Below are 22510 nucleotides of genomic sequence, written 5' to 3' on the forward strand. Positions count from 1 at the left end.
CCATGGTTTCGGGCAGCTGGGGTAGGTCTTGGAAGCTATCAGCCACGGATACGGGGGACTACTGTAGTCTTCAATAATATAAGAGTGGTTCCCCAACATACACACAAAGATACCAACAGTCTGCTAGATCATCAGGTGAAGCAGTGAGAACATTGCTTGGCAATATTTTGCTCACTTGCTCATCAAGTTACTAAGAACATGACATTTACAGTAGGAGAACATGCAACAAGAATAATGCAATAATAATGATCATTATCTCAGCTGCAAAAGATCAACTTCTCTGACGATTTTAACAATGCAATAGTGATCTTAATTAACAATGCAATATTTATCTTAACACTGGAACACTGATTTCAGTTAAAGCTGCAACAATTAGCTTACTGCAACATTGATCTTAACATTGCAACATTGATCTTAACATTGCAACATTGATCTTAACATTGCAACCTTGACCTTAACATTGCAATGCTGATCTTAACACTGCAACATTGATCTTAACATTACAACACTGATCTTAAGATTGCAACATATAAATTCTTTCAACTTTACCTGAGGTCAGTCTTTACATCCACTCAGACACTGTGATGAGGACAACACATGAACAACACTGGCTGTCTTTACTGGTGAAACGTTTCACCTGCAGTGCACGTTTCATCAAAAAGCAGGGGTGAATCACCCTCCAGGAGACAGCAGACATTGTGGAGGAGTAATTTGAGGGGATCAGTCCCTTAGTCTTAGTGTAAGATTCTCAGTGTAATGTAAATGGTTTAGAAAACCGACAATTTCAAGACTAAGACACTTGTCTAACATTTGGAAATCTTTATTGAGGAAATGTTTTGCCATCCAGTGGCTTCTTCAGTCCAATAAAGAGAAGAGTGGTGTAAGATGATAAGGGGTTTGAGTTAATCAGTCCCTCAGCTGGATTCAAAGTGTTCAGCCAATCAATCTTGTGGAGTTACCACTAGACAAATCCACTAGTGTAAGTAGGTCATGACTGTAGGTTAGGCAAGCACTGAAGAATTCCCCGTATCAAGATCCGAAGATGTTACTGTGTCTGACCTTCTTACACTAGGGAATTTGTCCCGAGGAACTGACTACCTCAAACTCCTGATCATTTTCCACCATTCTTCTCTATCTTGGACTGAAGAAGTCACTGGCTGGCAAAAACATTTCCTTGATAAAGATCTCCAAATGTTACACAAGTGTCTCATTCTACAAATTGTTGGTTTATTAAACCATTTACATCACACTCACACATTTACACACTCAAGACAGTCACACTCAACATTCTAGACACTCAAGACAGCCACACTCAACATTCTAGACACTCAAGACAGTCACACTCAACAGTCTAGACACTCAAGACAGTCACACTCAACATTCTAGACACTCAAGACAGTCACACTCAACATTCTAGACACTCAAGACAGTCACACTCAACATTCTAGCACTCAAGACAGTCACACTCAGCATTCTAGCACTCAAGACAGTAACACTCAACATTATAGACACTCAAGACAATCACACTCAACATTCAAGCACTCAAGACAGTCACACTCAACATTCTAGACATTAAAGACAAACTCAACATTCTAGGCACTCAAGACAATTACATTCAACATTCTAGACACTCAAGACAGTCACACTCAATATTCTAGACACTCAAGACAGTCACACTCAGCATTCTAGACACTCAAGACAGTCACACTCAACATTCTAGACACTCAAAACATTCACACTCAACATTCTAGACACTCAAGACAGTCACACACAACATTCTAGACACTCAAAACATTCACACTCAACATTCTAGACACTTAAGACAGTCACATTCAACATTCTAGACACTCAAAACATTCACACTCAACATTCTAGACACTCAAGACAGTCACACTCAACATTCTAGACACTCAAGACAGCCATACTCAACATTCTAGACACTCAAAACATTCACACTCAACATTCTAGACACTAAAGACACACTTAACATTATAGACACTCAAGAGAGTCACACTCAACATTCTAGACACTCAAAACATTCACACTCAACATTCTAGACACTCAAGACAGTGACACTCAACATTCTAGACACTCAAGACAGTCACACTCAACAGTCTAGACACTCAAGACAGTCACACTCAACATTCTAGACACTCAAGACAGTCACACTCAACATTCTAGACACTCAAGACAGTCACACTCAACATTCTAGACATTCAAGACAGTCACACTCAACATTCTAGACACTCAAGACAGCCACACTCAACATTCTAGACACTCAAGACAGTCACACTCAACAGTCTAAACACTCAAGACAGTCACACTCAACATTCTAGACACTCAAGACAGTCACACTCAACATTCTAGACACTCAAGACAGTCACACTCAACATTCTAGCACTCAAGACAATCACACTCAGCATTCTAGACACTCAAGACAGTCACACTCAACATTCTAGCACTCTAAGACAGTCACACTCAACATTATAGACACTCAAGACAATCACACTCAACATTCAAGCACTCAAGACAGTCACACTCAACATTCTAGACATTAAAGACAAACTCAACATTCTAGACACTCAAGACAATCACATTCAACATTCTAGACACTCAAGACAGTCACAGTCAACATTCTAAACACTCAAGACAGTCACACTCAGCATTCTAGACACTAAAGACACACTTAACATTATAGACACTCAAGAGAGTCACACTCAACATTTTAGACACTGAAGACAGTCACACTCAACATTCTAGACACTCAAGACAGTCACTCTCAACAGTACCTGAAACTGAGCTCAAAGTAGTAGAAATGTTCGATTTTTGCCAAAGTTTAAAAGTAAACAAATCATGCCATGTGTCCAATGCACATCAACTGGCGAGTGTAATATTCCTTCATGTGCGCTGATATTATTTATACCATTTCTACACTAATGCAGTAGTCTGCATAACAGTAAATCTTCTATTATTTGTGAGAATAAAAATTCAAAGTGGAAAGCAAAAGAAATGTAAGAGGGGCCTGGGGACGTGACTAATGAACAGAGGAAATGTTATTTTAGTGCCCGGAATGTCTGTCTTGTTTATTCTGGACCCTGTTTGGAAATTGGCATCTTTTGAAATTTGTGTGAAATTGGCAAAATTGCCAATTTCTGACCACTTTATTGGATAGCTGAAATCGGTAAATGGGTGGTTTCTTGTACTCATTCGATAGAAAAAGTGGAGTTCTTGCGAAATAGTTATGATTTTTGTCGACTAGTATACCGGAATTGGCCGAAAATAGGGCTCAAAGTGGGCGAAATCACCAATGCGTAAACACTGTCGAGACCGCTAACTTCACCAGAGCATAATTCTGTAAGTTTTCCATCAAATTTCATACTTTTAGTGTCATTATGATTGGGAAAAGATTCTCTATCATTTCATAAGAATATATATATTTTTTTTTTCTCAAAAAATTTTTGACCCTGAAAACAAGTTTGAGAGGGCCTCTCAACCCTGAAAGGGTTAATAACACACAATATTAATATGTATCTGCTTCATTAATTTAATAACACACAACATTAGCATGTATCTGCTTCATTTAACTTAAACTGCCCAAGGGTCCACAGTAAAAGTGACATCAATACTGGCAATTTTGAAAAAAAAAAAAAAGATTTCATTTTACTAAAAAATCTTCCTGATTTTAGAGATATAATATGAGAAGAATGAGTGAAATCTGATTATTTATTATGGAGATCCAAAGGTTTGAAGGCAATGTTTGTGTTGCTTGTTGCATGGAGGAAGACGCTGTGTTTTAACATACAGTGAAACCTTGGTATTTGAACTTAGTTCATTCCAGAAGGCTGTTCAAGTGCCGATCTGCTCGAGTACCGAACGAATTTTTCCTATAAGGAATAATCAATTATAATTTTTCATCTCTATTGTGACTCCAACCAATTTTCTTTTTTGGGTGGTGACTTATTTATACAAATAACATAAAGAAAACACCAACAAATGTGAAGAAACATGAAACAGTTTACAGTGAAGTTCAGTAGAATTTTGCACTAAGTGACAGCTGCAGGGAGACTGACCCACATCACTTGGTCAAGTGCCGAGCAAACAGTCAACTACCGAGGGATTTTTTTTTTTACTGAACAAGCGTTCGAATGCCATATTATTCGAGTACAGAGGTACTACTGTATTTTACCATTTTTTCCAGTTTTTCCTAATTATTCTTTAATGAGTGATATGTTTTATGCCTATATGTTTTTATATTTCTCTTATATGTATTTTAGTATCACTAAACAAATGTAAATGTCATTTGCTGACTCCCAAAATGCTGTGTGATCAACACAAATTTTTTAGGCTGTACACATCTATGACAAAGACTTGTTATCTCTGATGTAGTCCTAACCAGGCCAATCAAGACCATTCTGGTGGCCTAAGAATTTGGCGTAAATTTACACCAACAGCATTTTCCCAGTCGGCAGTTTAAGGGTTAATGACAGTGTTATCATCCATCTACTTTCTAATGACACACACAGTTACCATTCATTGACTTTATTTCAAGACTAAGTAGCAGGAGCCAGAACCAACACTGTGGTAATTTAGTTAATATTGACCATATGCCAGAGAAGTCAACCTTCTGAAACCTAGAGCAATCAAAGCCAACATATACTGCAGGAAATGGAAGGACAATACAGATCTTAAAATAATAAACCACAAATAACTAAGTGAATATATCACATACAATTAAAAATAAATGTTGTACCCTTTCTAATCATGTGCTCCCCAGCCTCTAATGCTCTCAATAAGGTGAAAGTCCCGGTAATGGCAGAGGTGCTGCCACACACAACACCTGCAATAATTGGTTCAATATTTGAAAGTAGACTTACCCACTACCTACAGATGGTGACACTCAGTACCTGTGTGTACACAACACCGACACTCAGTACCTGTTGTACACAACAATGACACTCAGTACCTGTGTGTACACAACACTGACACTCAGTACCTGTTGTACACAACAATGACACTCAGTACCTGTGTGTACACAACACTGACACTCAGTATCTGTGTGTACACAACAATGACACTCAGTACCTGTGTGTACACAACACTGACACTCAGTACCTGTTGTACACAACAATGACACTCAGTACCTGTGTGTACACAACACTGACACTCAGTACCTGTTGTACACAACAATGACACTCAGTACCTGTGTGTACATAACACTGTCACTCAGTATCTGTGTGTACACAACAATGACACTCAGTACCTGTGTGTACATAACACTGTCACTCAGTATCTGTGTGTACACAACACTCAACCTCCAACAACACCTCAAGTAGGTAGAGGTCTTCCTCACTGTAACCCACAGTTGTGTTCCTCACTGCAGTGCATAAAATGAACACAGAGTGAACATAATATAACATGTAAAACATAATGATATGTTCTGATATTTTGTAAATTCCATATTGATGAATGTTACTAAAAAAAATAAGGTAACCCCCCTACCCTCCCACCCAACCCCACACACACACACACACACACACACACACACACACACACACACACACACACACACACACACACACACACACACACACACACACACACACACCATATGTAGCCTTAAGCTTTAAGAAGAGATATGATAAAGCTCATGAAGCAGTGAGAGAGTGGATCTAGGTGCGACCAGTGAAGAAGCTGGGCCAGGATGTTCCAGAGATGGGACACAGAAACAAGGGGTCACAATTGGAAGCTGAAGACTCAGATGAGTCAGAGGGATGTTAGGAAGTATTTCTTTAGACATAGAGTCATCAGGAAGTGGAATAGTCTGGAGAGTGACGTAGTGGAGGCAGGAACCATACATTTTTAAGAAGTTTGATAAAGCTCATGGAGCAGAGACAGAACCTAGTAGTGACCAGTGAAGGGTGGGGCCAGGAGCTATGACTGCAATCACAAATATTTGAGTACATACACACACACACATACACCCCATATAATGAAGTACAAAAAAAGATGAATTTAATTCAAAAACAACTGAAAAAAATACAAACTTTAGTCATATACACCATAAAATTAAAACAGTGTCAGAATTGGGATGAGGGGAAAAAGAAATTTATAATTCTTGAATTAAGTCTTAAACTGTGGCAGACCCTGAAATAAAAAGTTCTGGTAGGAGTGAAAAAAAACTGAAGAATGTAGGTTTCCTATGGATTAACAGAGCACAGTTTTCTAAACAGAAAAACACGAAGAAAAAAAATCTGAGAATCAGCTGTTTTATATCACATTGAAGTTGTCAAAAAATGACCTGCCATCACTGTAATGCTGCCAAGTAGCAGCATCCAATGATGTTGTTACTTGTTTGTTGCTGCTAAGGTGAACAAACAAGCTTTTCAAATTTACAGCAAATAAAACTGACACTCCTGACCCCAAAACAACCTCACCATGTGTCTTATATGTTCCAGGTGAGGAACAAGACAAGCTTTGTGTTACTGGTAGTTACAGTGTTGTGTTACTGGTGTGTCTTATATGTTCCAGGTGAGGAACAGGATAAGTTTTGTGTTGCTGGTAGTTACAGTGTTGTGTTACTGGTGTGTCTTATATATTCCAGGTGAGGAACAGGATAAGTTTTGTGTTACTGGTAGTTACAGTGTTGTGTTACTGGTGTGTCTTATATGTTCCAGGTGAGGAACAAGACAAGCTTTGTGTTACTGGTAGTTACAGTGTTGTGTTACTGGTGTGTCTTATATGTTCAAGGTAAGGAACAAGACAAGCTTTGTGTTACTGGTAGTTACAGTGTTGTGTTACTAGTGTGTCTTATATATTCCAGGTGAGGAACAGGATAAGTTTTGTGTTGCTGGTAGTTACAGTGTTGTGTTACTGGTGTGTCTTATATGTTCCAGGTGAGGAACAGGATAAGTTTTGTGTTGCTGGTAGTTACAGTGTTGTGTTACTGGTGTGTCTTATATGTTCCAGGTGAGGAACAAGACAAGCTTTGTGTTACTGGTAAGAGGTAGTGCTGTGTTACTAGTAAGTGATAGTGTTGTGTTACTGGTAAGTGGTAGTTAGTATTGTGTTACTGGTAAGTGGTAGTTAGCACTGTGTTACTGGTAAGTGGTAGTTAGTGTTGTGTTATTGGTAAGTGGTAGTGTTGTGTTACTGGTAAGTGGTGGAGTTGTATTACTGGTAAGTGGTAGTTAGTGTTGTGTTGCTGGTAAGTGGTAGTGTTGTGTTACTGGTAAGTGGTAGTGTTGTGTTACTAGTAAGAGGTAGTTAATGTTGTTACTGGTAAGTGGTAGCTAGTGCTGTATTACTGGTAAGTGGCAGTTAGTATTGTGTTACTAGCAAGTGGTAATTAGTGTTGTGTTATTGGTAAGTGGTAGTTAGTGTTGTGTTGCTGGTAAGTGGTAGTGCTGTGTTGCTGGTAAGTGGTAGTGTTGTGTTACTGGCAAGTGGCAGTTAGTGTTGTGTTACTGGCAAGTGGCAGTTAATGTTGTGTTACTGGCAAGTGGTAATTAGTGTTTTGTTACTGGTAAGTGGTAGTTAGTGCTGCTACTGGTAAGTGGTAGTGTTGTGTTACTGGTAAGTGGTAGTGTTGTGTTACTGGTAAGTGGTAATGTTGTGTTACTGGCAAGTGGTAGTGTTGTGTTACTGGTAAGTGGCAGTTATTGTGTTACTGGTAAGTGGTAGTGTTGTGTTGCTGGTAAGTGAAAATTAGTGCTGTGTTGCTGGTAAGTGGTAGTGTTGTGTCACTGGTGACAGTATTGTATTGCTGGTAAGTGGTACTGTTGTGTTACTGGTAAGTGGTAGTTAGTACAGTGGACCCTCGGTTATTGGCCATAATCAGTTCCAGAAGGCCAGCCTAAAACCAAAATGGTCGATAACCGAAATAATTATTCCCCTAAGAATTAACATAAACACAATTAATCCGTTCCAGATGCCCAAAAATATTCACAAAAAAATACATTTTTTAGAGATTAATTATAGTTTTACATACACAAAACAATAACTAAATAAAATAAATACAGGAACAATTAAATTAGTATTATATATGTTTAGTGAAGACTGTTGTTGGCTTATGGAAGATAGGGAGGAGAGAGGGAGGAGAGTACTTTTTTTGGAAGGGGACTCCCCCTCCATAAGGCCTTCAGGTATCAAAGCTCTATCTGGGGTTACTTCCCTTCTTTGTCTTTTAATGCCACTAGGACCAGCTTGAGAGTCACTGGACCCCTGTCACACAAAATATCTGTCCAGAGAGCTCTGTTTCTGGCATCTCTTTAAGATTTCCCTGAAGTGCGACAAGGTTCTGTCACTGAACCTGTTGCAGATGTAGCTTGTTTCAGCTTGGTCAGGGTGATATTTCTCACCAAAAGCTTGCACTCTACTCCATATTGCATAAATCTCCTTAATCTCTGAAGAAGGCATCTCTTTCACTCCCTCTTCTCCTCGTCTGAAGCAAGTTCCTGAGCTGTGGTCTGTTGCTGTTCCAGATGAAGCTCTTGCAGCTCTTCAGTGGTTAGCTCTTCCCTGTGGTCCTCCACCAACTCTTCCACATCCTCACCACTAACCTCCAGCCCCATGGACTTGCCCAGAGATACAATGGATTCCACAACAGGCACAGGGTCCTCAGGGTCAGCCCCAAACCCTTCAGAATCTCTCTCTTGGACACATTTTGGCCACAATTTTCTCCAAGCAAAGTTCAAAGTCCTGGAAGTCACTCCCTCCCAAGCCTTACCTATAAGGCTTATGCAATGGAGGATACTGAAGTGATTCCTCCAGAAGTCTCTTAGGGTCAAATCTGTGTCCGAGGTCACTTCAAAGCACCTTTGAAACAACACTGCTTTGGTGTACAGTTTTTTGAAGTTAGAAATGACCTGCTGGTCCATGAGCTAGATGAGAGGAGTGGTGTTAGGAGGCAAGAACTTTACTGTGATGAAACAGAATTCCACAGACAATAGGTCTGCCAAGTTTGGAGGATGAGCAGGAACACTGTCTAGTACCAGGAGGCACTTGAGTGGCAATTTATGTTCCAAGAGGTATTTTTTTCTCACTGAGGCCAAACACTCATTCACCCACACTTTGAAAATTTGCCTTGTGATCCACACATTATTGTTAGCCCTCTGCATCACACACAATTTACTCTTGAAAACACTGTGTTTCTTGAACAATCTGGGATTTTCAGAGTGATACACCAGTAGAGGCTTCACTTTGAAATCCCCAGTAGAGTTACCACAGAACAAAAGAGTAAACCTGTCTTTCATAGGCTTGTGTCCAGGCAGGGCCTTTTCCTCCTGCATAATATAGGTCTGCTTTGGCATTTTCTTCCAAAACAGGCCTGTTTCATCACAATTGAACACTTGTTGGAGGAGGAATTTTTTAGCCTCTTGAAATTTTGCACAAATTTTTCAGCCACACATTTATCAGACCTTGCAGCCTCTCCATGCCTTACCACACTGTGTATGCCACTATGCTTCTTGGATCTCTCAAACCAGCCTTTGCTGGCCCTAAATTCACTAACAGCAGCACTTGTTCCAGGCATTTTATTTACAAGATCCACATACAACTGCTTTGCCTTCTCACAAATCACTGAGCCCACAACACTATCTCCCACTAATTGTTTTTCCCTGATTGACAACAGTAATAACTTCCAATGTTGGTGACCTTCGTTTCGTTATCACATTTACTCCTTTTGCAACATCAGCTTCTTTGATTTGTTCTTTCTTTGCCAGGATGGAAGTGATGGTAGATTTGTTTTTCCCATACATCCTGGCAAGTTCCATCACTCACATACCACTCTCAAATTTTTCAATCGCTTCTCTCTTAAATTCTATCGTATTTCTCACTTTCTTTACCGCAGGAACATTACTAGGAAGTTCCTTTGGAGCCATGCTTACATATTTCGCAGTTGCACTTAATATATAACAAAGAAAAACACTGATTTATAGTGAAATGTTTGGATGAATGAGCAGAAGCTTCCTCACTTGGCAAGTAACACAACTACACTAACTCAGGAACGCGTGAGCATCGCCAGCCGATGAGCGTCCAATATGGCCCATAAGCAAAATAACGGCCGATAACCGGAAGCTGAAAAACCGGCCAATAAGCGAGTTGGCTGATAAGCAGAACAGCCAATAACTGAGGGTTCACCGTATTGTGTTACTGGCAAGTGGCAACCAGTGTCGCATTACTGGTAAGTGGTAGTTAGTGCTGTGTTACTGGTAAGTGGTAGTGTCGTGTTACTAGTAAGTGGTAGTTAATGTTGCACTGCTGGTAAGTGGTAGAGTGATGTGTTACTAGTAAGTGGTAATATTGTCACTGGTAAGTGGCAGTTAGTGTTGTGCTACTGGTAAGTGGCAGTTAGTGTTGTGTTGCTGGTAAGTGGTAGTGTTGTGTTACTGATTCAGTAAAGCTACAAACACCCCCCCTCCCCTCTGACATGACAAAACTGTTTCCCAGGTTACTTTAAAGAGATGAATATTTATTATAAATTATAATTTATCTATTACTGGAACTTTATAAGCCAACTTCAGCAGTTGTAAATAATTGTAAAGTAGCTCCAGGTGCCCCTGGTTTACAGTATCTCTTTTTGGTGTTCCACACAGCTGCAGGAGCCCTGGGTTTACAACATCTCTTTTTGGTGTTCTACATTTTTGCTGGCCTTCAACCGAGCCATTGTTTATTATGTCCAAGGTTTTTCCACTTTTCTGCTGTTTTTGCACAATAGTTGGGTAAGGGAAGGGTGACTTGTGCAATATTTTTAGGTAAGTATTCTATGTACTGTGTATTTATTTCACTTATTTTGTGGCTATATTGAGCATTTAATATATGACAGTGTAAACACATCAACAGGCATTTTAGATGTATTCAATAATGAAAAAATGCTCTTTTCCATCTGCTGGCGATTTTTGCTTATCACAAGGGCTCATGAACCTAAGAGCCATGCAAACAGGCTCTCCTATATTTATAAACAATAGGTAACCATTGCATACATCAGTGGTATATAGTACCGACAAGATGATGAATTAGACACCTGCAACATCTGTGTATCTTAGCCCTTTAACTGTCAGGGCACTGAATAATGCATCGCTGCTAGTGCTCCGAATATTTAAAAAAGATGTAAAAAAAAAGAGATTAATATTCTAAGTGTTTGAACCCTTCCCAAGTCTGTGCCATAGTTCTATGGTTTTGAAGCCAGTGTCAGTGCAGTAGTTCTACACCATCAGCTCAGCTCACTCAGATAAGCTGTGAGCGGTAAATTTAGGCCTAGATATGAGAGTATGGGTCTATGTGGTGAGTGTGCACTATAAAAAGATCCTACAGCACACAGTGCATAATGAGAAAAAAACTGCGACCATGTTTTTGGTTCAAAACAGTGACTTTGCAGTGTATTTTCGTATGGTTTTTATAGTTGTATTCTCGGTTTCTTGGTCTCATTTGATAGAGTGGAAGATTTATTACAGAAATAGAGATAATTCTCATTGGCTTTAGAAATGAAAATAGCTTGATATTGAGCTCAAAATAGCAGAAATGTCTGATTTTTGCCAATGTTCAACAGTAAACAAAGTCACATTACACGTCCAATACGTGTGAACTGGTGAGGCTAATACGCATTCACAAATATGTTGCTATTATTTATACAAATATTACAATATTGCATAACAGTAAATCTTCTATTTTTTTGGTGTGAATAAAAATTCTTTGTGTGATTAAAAAATCAAAATGGAATTCATGTGTAAAGCCTGGAAACATAACCAACAAACAGAGGAAATGTTATTTTAGTGCCAGGAATGTCTGCATTGTTTATTCTGGACCCTATTTTGAAATTGGAATATTTTGAAATTTGTGTGAAATTGAACAAATTACCAATTTCTGATAACTTTACTGGGTAGATGAAAGTTGATTGGGCAGTTTCTTGTGCTCAATCAATAAAATGAAGACATACTAGTGAAACAGCTAAAAATTTGGTCAACTGGAAAATGTAATTGGCTTAAAATAGGACTCAAAGTGGGAAAAATCACTGATGTGTAAATATTGCTGACACAGCAAAATTTGTGATAGCATAATTTTGCCATTTTTAAAATATCCCATATATTTTATTTTGTTACTTTCTGAAAAAAATTATCTATCATTTCATAGGAAAAAGCAAATTTTTTTTTCTTATTCTTGGCCCCTTTGAACAAGTTTTGGATTTGGGGTCTAGACCCTGAAAGGGTTAATAAAAATTTTTTTAGTCAGTACTTACTGAGATACAAGGCAGCAAAGGTGGTGCTGGATGCTCATGACAGCAACATGGAGTCCTGTTGCTTGCAGAAGTCTCTCACATAAACCCTTTTTTCTCATTTCTTTTTTCAAATTTACATATTTTTTTTTCTTTTTAACAAGTCGGCCGTCTCCCACCGAGGCAGAGTGACCCAAAAAGAAAGAAAATCCCCAAAAAGAAAATACTTTCATCTTCATTCAACACTTTCACCACACTCACACATAATCACTGTTTTTGCAGAGGTGCTCAGAATACAACAGTTTAGAAGTATATACGTATAAAGATACACAACATATCCCTCCAAACTGCTAATATCTCAAACTCCTCCTTTAAAGTGCAGGCATTGTACTTCCCATTTCCAGGACTCAAGTCCGGCTATATAAAATAACCGGTTCCCCTGAATCCCTTCACTAAATATTACCCTGCTCACACTCCAACAGCTCGTCAGGTCCCAAGTACCATTCATCTCCATTCACTCCTATCTAACACACTCACGCACACTTGCTGGAAGTCCAAGCCCCTCACCCACAAAACCTCCTTTACCCCCTCCCTCCAACCTTTTCGAGGACAACCCCTACCCCGCCTTCCTTCCCCTACAGATTTATACGCTCTCCATGTCATTCTACTTTGATCCATTCTCTCTAAATGACCAAGCCACCTCAACAACCCCTCTTCAGCCCTCTGATTAATACTTTTATTAACTCCACACCTTCTCCTAATTTCCACACTCCGAATTTTCTGCATAATAACTACACCACACATTGCCCTTTAGACAGGACATCTCCACTGCCTCCAACCAACTCCTTCGCTGCAGCATTTACAACCCAAGCTTCACACCCATATAAGAGTGTTGGTACTACTATACTTTCATACATTCCCTTCTTTGCCTCCATAGATAACATTTTTTGTCTCCACATATACCTCAATGCACCACTCACCTTTTTTTCTTCATCAATTCTATGATTAACTTCATCCTTCATAAATCCATCCAGTGACATGTCAACTCTCAAATATCTGAAAACATTCACTTCTTCCATACTCCTCCTCTCCAATTTGATATCCAATTTTTCTTTATCTAAATCATTTGATACCCTCATTACCTTACTCTTTTCTATGCTCACTTTCAACTTTCTACCTTTACACGCACTCTCAAATTCGTCCACTAACCTTCGCGATTTTTCTTTAGAATCTCCCATAAGCACAGTATCATCAGCAAAATGTAACTGTGTCCCTTCCCATTTCGTATTTGAATCCCCATAATTTAATTTAATTTAATTTCACAGATACTGGTTGTTCTGACACAAATATTAGCTACAGAAATAGTAATGAAACAATCATGGACACATATTAACACATTGACAGGTGAACATGTCCACTTGCCTCAGTCACACTGTCTAGAAATATATACAAATTATTTATATGTCCTAGCAATGTTTTCGAGATGTTGGAGCACATGAAACTCCTTGAAGCACAGTGTCAGAGTGGAACTCTACACTGCTGATGGTATAGTCAAGCAACATTGCTGGTGGTGTAGCCAAGCAACATTGTTGATGGTGCAGTCAAGCAACATTGCTGGTGGTGTAGTCAAGCAACACTGTTGATGGTGCAATCAAGCAACACTGCTAATGGTGCAGTCAAGAAACATTGCTGATGGTGCAGTCAAGAAACATTGTTGATGGTGCACTGCATCATCAGCACTGCCCATAGTGAACCTTGGCATAAGTTTTCTATTTGTTCTCACTTTTCCACACATATTGGTGTTGTTCACACAGAGGAAATCAGCGAGCATAGGGCTGTATGCTAGTGAACAATGTATAACCCTTGCCACAGTAGGCACTGAGCTTTAGTTTCAGGTACATAAACACTACCTGGATTTTGTATAGGTCATTTTTGTTGGATGTATTCCTGTCTGAGAAATGCAACATTCATAGCAATAGCCTGAATCTGTTGCAAGGGAGGTCATGGAAGATTGGGGTACTGATGTAGTAGTTTGTTGCCCAGTACTGGGCTTGTAGATATGTGGCATAAGCATGACTGCGGCAAGGAATAGATATATTTCAGCCACAGTTGTATGTTTTCCACATGTGCAGCTGTGACATTGTGCAACATGAGTAATACCTGTTTATCTGGCTGACAATCAGGTTCATGCGAGGCTCATTAAAGTACATTCGAGGTTATTAATTTTTCCTTGATCATTTGCAGCCACATCCATACCAAAGCCACTAAACTTGGGGTCAACATCACTTTCCTCCTAAAAGGAGAGTGTTAGTACGACATGGCATTAGTGAATCTCTGGGGTTTGCCATGCTGTTTGCACTAGCTGGCACTCAATTGAACTGGTGCTCCCATAAGGTACTAACTGGTCCCAGATTGTTTATTACTTCATACACTGAGTGTTAAGACCCATTCTATACTGCCTAGGCCTAACAGGCCTCTGGTGCCAAATTTGAATGTAGGAAAAATAGTGTGCTGATCAATGTGGAAATGCATAGTTGAAGGGTTAATATTGTAGACATTTTGCCATGCAGTGGCTCTATCAATAAAATAGATGGACATGATCTGAAGACTGTAGAACAATATGCAGCAGACAGTAGAACATGAGGTATCAGTCCCTCAGTCTAGGATCAGGTGACGAACACCATAGTCTTGAAGAATGTGAAGCACAGGCAGGAAGACTGTCACTTATTTACTGGATTAAGATGAGGTGCAGCAGATCACTGTCATGTATTGTGCTCATAAAACTACTGGATGGCAAACCGTCTACAAATTAAGGATTTCCATAAGTGTCTAATTCATCATCTTGTGGATATTACATACTAATGATATAAGCCTTGTCAGACAAAACAACATCATGGAATCTTGGTATAGAGGGCATCACAACTGTACTTGCTATCTGTGGTCCAACTCTTGGGTATGACCTACTTCCACTGGGAAATCCCTCCTATTGCTGACAATGTCTTCATCTGCTGCACATCCTTTGACTGTGGTACATAAGCACCAATCTTCCTGCCTGTGCTTCTCATTTTTCAAGACTACTGTGCTCATCACCTGCTCCTAGGCTGAATGACTGATTACTTCCTCTTCCACTGTCTTCTGTAAATGGTTCATCACCAGATTATATCCATGTATTATACTGATAAAGCCACTGGATGCCAAATATCTGCAAAATTAAGATACTCAGATGATACACATGTGTCTAATTCATCACCAACAGGTAGCCTTGTTTATTGTGGCATGTCACACACCTTGTTTATTGCAGCACGTCACACACCTTGTTTATTGCAGCATGTCACACACCTTGTTTACATGGCCTGCTGAGTCAATGTTATTCATGATGTACTAAGTGGAGCAGCCTTGTAGCAGGACACGCAAACAGCTGAGCTTAGGCACAAAATTGTGGCTGCCAGGAAGTTTAAGGACTACAAAAGAAAACTTAGTGTTTATATACATCATGCATAAAACAAGCCCCTGCATATATATACAATGTGCACAGCTAAAAGCTTAAGCCTCAATTCTCCATTAATATCAAAGGCACAACACTTTTCTGAGTACAACAAATAAAGACTCAATTCTGTAACAGCTGAAACTGACTCCTTCAAACACATGAGACTTCTATGTTTATCATATTTCATGAACCTTCAGATACTTCATGAACCTTCACATGTTTTAGTTGTTATACTAGACCTGGTCTAGTGTACTATACTAGACCTGGTCTAGTGTACTATACTAGACCTGGTCTAGTGTACTATACTAGACCTGGTCTAGTGTACTATACTAGACCTGGTCTAGTGTACTATACTAGACCTGGTCTAGTGTACTATACTAGACCTGGTCTAGTGTACTATACTCACAACACAACCTAACTCTGCATGTTATACTTAATCAGAATTATAACATAAGTCTCATTAGTATCTTATATGCTTTTTTTTTTTTTCTCTTCTACAATTTCCAGTTCACAGAAAATGTTTTAGTTAATTATATATACTGGTAAGTGTTATTCTCTACTGCTTTATAGAACAACAACCATCTTATTAAACAAACTGATACCAATGAACATGTTTTGTAAATTTTAATCTACAAATTAAAAAAAGTTTACAGAGATGATGTTTGAAAGATTAATGAGGTGGCAGGTGTGGTCCAGGTGTGGGAATAAAGTGTTGCTTCAAGCACAAGTTAGCAACAATGTGCACAGCCAGATGACAAGTTGAAGCCAGCAGGTACATGTACTGTGACCTTCACCAACTTTAAACACAAGGAGAAAATAAATCTTTGATGCATGCAAGACCAAACATGATTCAGTTACTTTCTTACAAGAATGTCAGTCATGAAGCAACATGCAACCTTCCATTACAAGACTAGTATATTAAGCTTATCTTGCAAAGTGAATCAGCATGAAAAGTTCTTAAATAAGTGAAGTTAAAAATCAGTTTACTACCTTGGTTGATATACAAAAAAAGAATTCCTCCTGTGAGAGAAGAAACACTGATATGAAGTACTGGAAACTACATTACAAGTGCTCAACTAATATGTCCATCACATTATTAGTACTGTAAACTATTACTAGTACTGTAAACTATTACTAGTACTGTAAACTATTACTAGTACTGTAAACTATTACTAGTACTGTAAACTATCTTCCATCACATTACAAGTACTCTAAGCTATCTTCAATACCTATATAGAAAAAAGTATATTCATTATTTTAGTAATAGTATTATATTAAAATACATGTTGGGTGTTATGTTAAAATAGCTATTTTAAAGTTAGACAGTAGCAGCAGACACTGACACACTGATGATGGTGCATCTGTAACAAAACTGCATGTTTACCTTTCTCAACATGGCCATGTGTTGAGTGTGGCACATAGTGGGCCGTGGCCTTGTGTGTTGCAGGCTCGTAACTAAAGCATCGAGCAACCCCAGGATGCAGGCAGCGGTCAGCTGAGTCACTAAGTTCTATGTGTTCTGACTGTTGACGTCGAGGCTTGCAGAAGAAGCTCCGAGATGGTACCAGGAGCTCGCTGTATGACACCTCCTGCAGTGCTCAAATATTACTACCCTCTTACTAACAAACACATCAATAAATATATATGCACTTTATTCCCACTAGTTACTGCACATACTATTCACAAGATTACATTACAATTAATAGCACCCATGGAAAGTCCATGATTATGTAGTATACGCCTGCCACTCTTACTTATTACCTACAACTGTTTCAGGAATGTAACTAAAAGGTACCTAATGAATGAAGCTACAGAAAAGTACCTAATGAATGAAACTTTAGAAAGGTACCTAATGAATGAAGCTACAGAAAAGTAATAAATGAATGAAGCTACACAAAAGTACTTAATGAATGAAGCTAAAAAAGGTACCTAATGAATGAAGCTACAGAAAGGTACCCAATGAATAAAGCTAAAAGAAAGGTGCCTAGTGAATAAAGCTACAAAGGTACCTAATGAATGAAGCTACAAAAAGGTAGCTAATGAATGAAGCTACAGAAAGGTACCTAGTGAATGAAGCTACAGAAAGGTACCTAATGAAGAAAGCTACAGAAAGGTACCTAATGAATGAAGCTACAGAAAGGTACCTAATGACTGAAGATACAGAAAGGTGCCTAATGAACGAAGATACAGAATGGTCCCTAATGAATGAAGCTACAGAAAAGTACCTAATGAATGAAGCTACACAAGAGTACCTAATGAATGAAGTGACAGAAAGGTATCTAATGAATGAAGCTACAAAAGGTACCTAATGAATGAAGCTACAGAAAGGTACCTAATGAATAATGCTACAGAAAGGTACCTAATGAATGTTGCTACAGGAAGGTACCTAATGAATGATGCTACAGAAAGGTATCTAATGAATTATGCTACAGAAAGGTACCTAATGAATGATGCTACAGAAAGGGAGATTTCTTGTATAGCTAACATTGGTGTACCTATTATTGCAAGCTGATCCTCTCTTTAATGTTATTAAAGTAAATAACTCAGTTCACATTATTCCTATTATATATCCTTTTATTGTAACTTATTTTCACACAGTTGAGTTACTTAGCTGTTTTAACTTTTAGGTTAAATAATAAGATATCTCAAGGACCCCAATGGAAGTAAGTCACTTTGTCTGATTTTTGGGGTTATCCTAGGTAATTTACACTATGTACAATAATTGTAATTATGTGTACCTGTACCTAAATAAACTCTTGATACTGTGTGGGTGAGAAACCTTGCCCACTACCACACATGTCATGCACTCAGAATATGTTTCAGAGTCTGTGGCACAAGTTACACAGGGAAGACAGACAGATGACTATGAATGAGATGTGTATGTCTGATGATTACTCAACCAACATTCATCTCAAAGTAATGATTCTTCTTCAAAGAAGTTTGTCAAACATTCATGTTGTGCTGAAGCTTGCAGAATTTGTTCATACTCTGCTGGGTCCACTACTTCACTCTGCATATGGTATACAGAGTCACTAAGAAAACAGTCCACAGTAGATTGAGTTCACTAAAGCAACAATTGCATCTTCATTTCTACAATTAGGGCAAGTGACATATAACTTATAGAAAACCCTTTATTATACAAGGTATTTCTGGCAGTCTTAAAACTAAATTATTATAAATATATGAGAATACAAATGTATAGCTTTTATTATACAGCTTCTCCTCACTCAATGACAGAGTTCCGTTCCTAAGACCACGTCAGTAAACAAATTCATCGCTAAGCAGGGAGCATATTATAATGGTAATGGGTTTGTGTCAACCATCTTTGATATTTTTTAATGTCACTTTTGCACCATTTATAACATTTTTAGTAATTTTTAAATGTTTGTACAGTAGTGTACTGTATATTGTAACAAACAGAATAGAGGAAATCAACTCTAATATACATTATTTAGGTATGCATACTGGTCAGAGAGCCCGTTGTAAGTCTGAGTCCTCAGTAAATGAGCACATCACTGAGTGAGGAGAGGCTGTACTAGAGGTATTTAGTAACTGAATAAAAATATATAATTACTGATTTATTAATTAAGGATGAAGCTAGATACATGAGCTGAGGGAATGATAGACAAGAACAGTGACCTAGGTATGTACATGATAAATAAGAGCAGTGAGCTAGGTACATGATACACAAGACCAGTGAGTTAGGTACATGAGTTGAAGGAATGATAAACAAGAACAGGGACAATACGAGTTGAAAAAATTGCTCAATATATTTACTGTTGTTAGGAAGACATTAACCCCTTTGGTGTCGGTCCTGTAATATTACGGCTTTGAAGCCAGTGTTGGTCCCATAATACTACGCCAAAATTCTAGCGGCTTTAAATCTTGCGGGAGAAAGCTGGTAGGCCTACATGTGAGAGAATGGGTCTGCTTGGTCAGTGTGCAAAGTATAAAAACAATCCAGCAGCATGCAGTGCATGAGAAAAAAACTGCATCCATGTTTTTATTTTAAAACCAAATTTGCAGTGTAATTTCATATGGTATTTATGGTTGTATTCTTGTTTTACTGGTCTCAATTGATAGAATGGAAGATATATCACAGAAATAGAGGTGATTTTGAATGGTTTACTGATTAAAGTAGCTTGAAATTGAGCTCAAAGTAGTAATGTTAGTTTTGATGATGTTCAAAAGTAAACAAATCACGTCATGCATCCAATACACATCAACTTGTAGGTCTAATATCCATTCATGAATGCGCGGATATTATTTATACAATTATTACAACTATGCAGTAGTCTTAATAATAGTAAATCATCTATTTTTTTGTGTGAACAAAAATTCAAAATGAAAAGCAAGTGTAATATAAGAGGGGCTGGAGACATGACTAATGAACAGAGAAAATGTTATTTTGGTGCCAGGAATGTCTGCATTGTTTATTCTGGCCCCTATTTTGAAATTGGCCTTTCTTGAATTTTGCATGAAACTGGCCAAATTAGTAATTTCTGATCATTTTATTTGGTAGTTGAAATAGGTAAATGAGTGGTTTCTTGTAATCAATCGATAACATAAAAGTTCTAGTGAAATAGCTATGAGTTTTGTCGAGTGGAACAAAAGAATTGGCACAAAAGAGGGCTGACAGTGGGCGAAATCACTGATGTGTAAATATCGCCAAGACAGCTAATTTCGCGAGAGCCTAATTCCATGTTTTCCATCAAATTTTGAACTTTTGGTTTCATTACCTTTGGAAGAAGATTCTCTATCATTTCAAAAGAATTTTTTTTTTTTTAAATTCTTCAACATTATGAGCAAGTTTACGAGCAGGAGTCTCGACACTCAAAGGGTTAAGGAAAGGAAGTGTTTTCTAAGCTGCTGTGTGGATGATCACCAACTGGTGTGCCAGACAACACACCCTCTCTGCACTTCAAGAGCTTCAACTTATTTAATAAACAAAGTATACACTCATATTATTGTGCCTACTATATATATACAGTGGAACCTCAAATATCGAACTTTCTTCAGTCCAGAAGGCTGTTCGAGTGCCTTTACCGAATGAATTTATTCCCATCAGGAATAATGTAAATTAGATTAGTCCATTTCAGACCCTCAAAAATACGCTTATAAAAGCACTTACAAAAATACACTTACATAACTGGTTGTGTTGGGAGCAGTTCGATTTTTGAGATTCCACTGTACAGTGGACCCCCGGTTAACGATATTTTTTCATTCCAGAAGTATGTTCAGGTGCCAGTACTGACCGAATTTGTTCCCATAAGGAATATTGTGAAGTAGATTAGTCCATTGCAGACCCCCAAACATACACGTACAAACGCACTTACATAAATACACTTTACATAATTGGTCGCATTGGGAGGTGATCGTTAAGCGGGGGTCCACTGCACACAGAACATTAAACTCTAGTATAAACCCTCCTCTCAAACTTCTCCAGGGCCCGGTGGCCTGGTGGCTAAAGCTCCCGCTTCACACACGGAGGGCCCGGGTTCGATTCCCGGAAGGGTGGAAAAATTTCGACATGTTTCCTTACACCTGTTGTCCTGTTCACCTAGCAGCAAATAGGTACCTGGGTGTTAGTCGACTGGTGTGGGTCGCATCCTGGGGGACAAGATTAAGGACCCCAATGGAAATAAGTTAGACAGTCCTCGATGACGCACTGACTTTCTTGGGTTATCCTGGGTGGCTAACCCTCCGGGGTTAAAAATCCGAACGAAATCTTATCTTATCTTATCTTATCTTATAGCTATAGCACAATACACACAGGCACAAGACAAGACACAAAAGTCTCTACAACATTCCTTGTGTTTGTCTCACACATGCAAAATTACAATACACATAAAGGGCCCTAAGATCAGAAAATTCATTGCCTGAATCAGCAAAAGGTCCCTTGCCTGTCAATCAATGTTGAAGGAAAAAAAATGAGTGGTGCATTGAGGTATATGTGGAGGCAAAAAATATTATCTATGGAGGAAAGAAGGGAATGTATGAAAGTATAGTAGTACCAACACTCCTATATGGGTGTGAAGCTTGGGTTGTAAATGTTGCAGCGAGGAGACGGTTGGAGGCAGTGGAGATTCCCTGTCTAAGGGCAATGTGTGGTGTAAATATTATTTATCCTCTTTTTTATAAAATATGTATTACTTATTACCAAACCTCTTTCTACACATAGCTCAATTAACCCTTTGAGGGTCGACAGGTCCTCTCAGAGACTCGTTCTCAGGGTCGGCCAAATTTCAAAAAAAAAAAAAAAAAATTTTTTCTTATGAAAAAATGGATTTTTTTTTTTAAATATTATAGGGTAAAAAAATTTTTTTTACCATCAATACTTACCGAGATATGGAGGCGTGAAGTTGATGAAAAAGGGGGACAATGTGGCAACATCACCAACTGCCGTCTCCCGGTACTCTTTTATGTACTAATTTCTATTATTTTTTAATTTTTCTTTTTCCAAGTAACTTTTATGGCCTGTGAGACCAATATGATCAGTATTTTGTAAGTTTTTTCTTTTTCAATACTACACAATAAGGGCGTAAACACTGTTGTCACTGTTTTGTTTATAAAAAATATTTACACAAACAAACGATATGAAATGTTTATTACTATTTTTCTATATTTTATATACACAAGGAATGTTTCTAGAAGTTCTGCAGCCTGTGGAAGTCTTTGAAACATGGTGTCATGCACAGTGATGTTTTACACTCACACATAAAACGAGTGTCTCTGCGTTGTTGTAGACGTTTTTTTTGTATGAGCACAGACGTAACACCTCTTCTGAACCTTTTGCTTGAAAGCAGTAGCAGGCA

General features: G+C 38.4%; 1 protein-coding gene across 2 annotated transcripts in view; it reads right to left on the reverse strand.

The window, feature by feature from the left end:
• Positions 1 to 22510, reverse strand: part of LOC128686047 (CDK5 and ABL1 enzyme substrate 2) — a 145521-nt gene that overhangs the window by 87277 nt on the left and 35734 nt on the right. Inside the window, exons 5-6 of one of the 2 annotated variants that reach the window (XM_070083449.1) lie at positions 17080 to 17284; positions 4751 to 4837 (exon numbers count right to left, since the gene is read on the reverse strand). In XM_070083449.1, the coding sequence (XP_069939550.1) occupies positions 4751 to 4837; positions 17080 to 17284 (292 nt within the window). The remainder of the gene's footprint in view (positions 1 to 4750; positions 4838 to 17079; positions 17285 to 22510) is intronic. The other variant, XM_070083450.1, reaches the window with a different exon arrangement.

Source organism: Cherax quadricarinatus, chromosome 9 (genome assembly GCF_038502225.1).
Source record: "Cherax quadricarinatus isolate ZL_2023a chromosome 9, ASM3850222v1, whole genome shotgun sequence".
NCBI lineage: Eukaryota > Metazoa > Arthropoda > Malacostraca > Decapoda > Parastacidae > Cherax > Cherax quadricarinatus.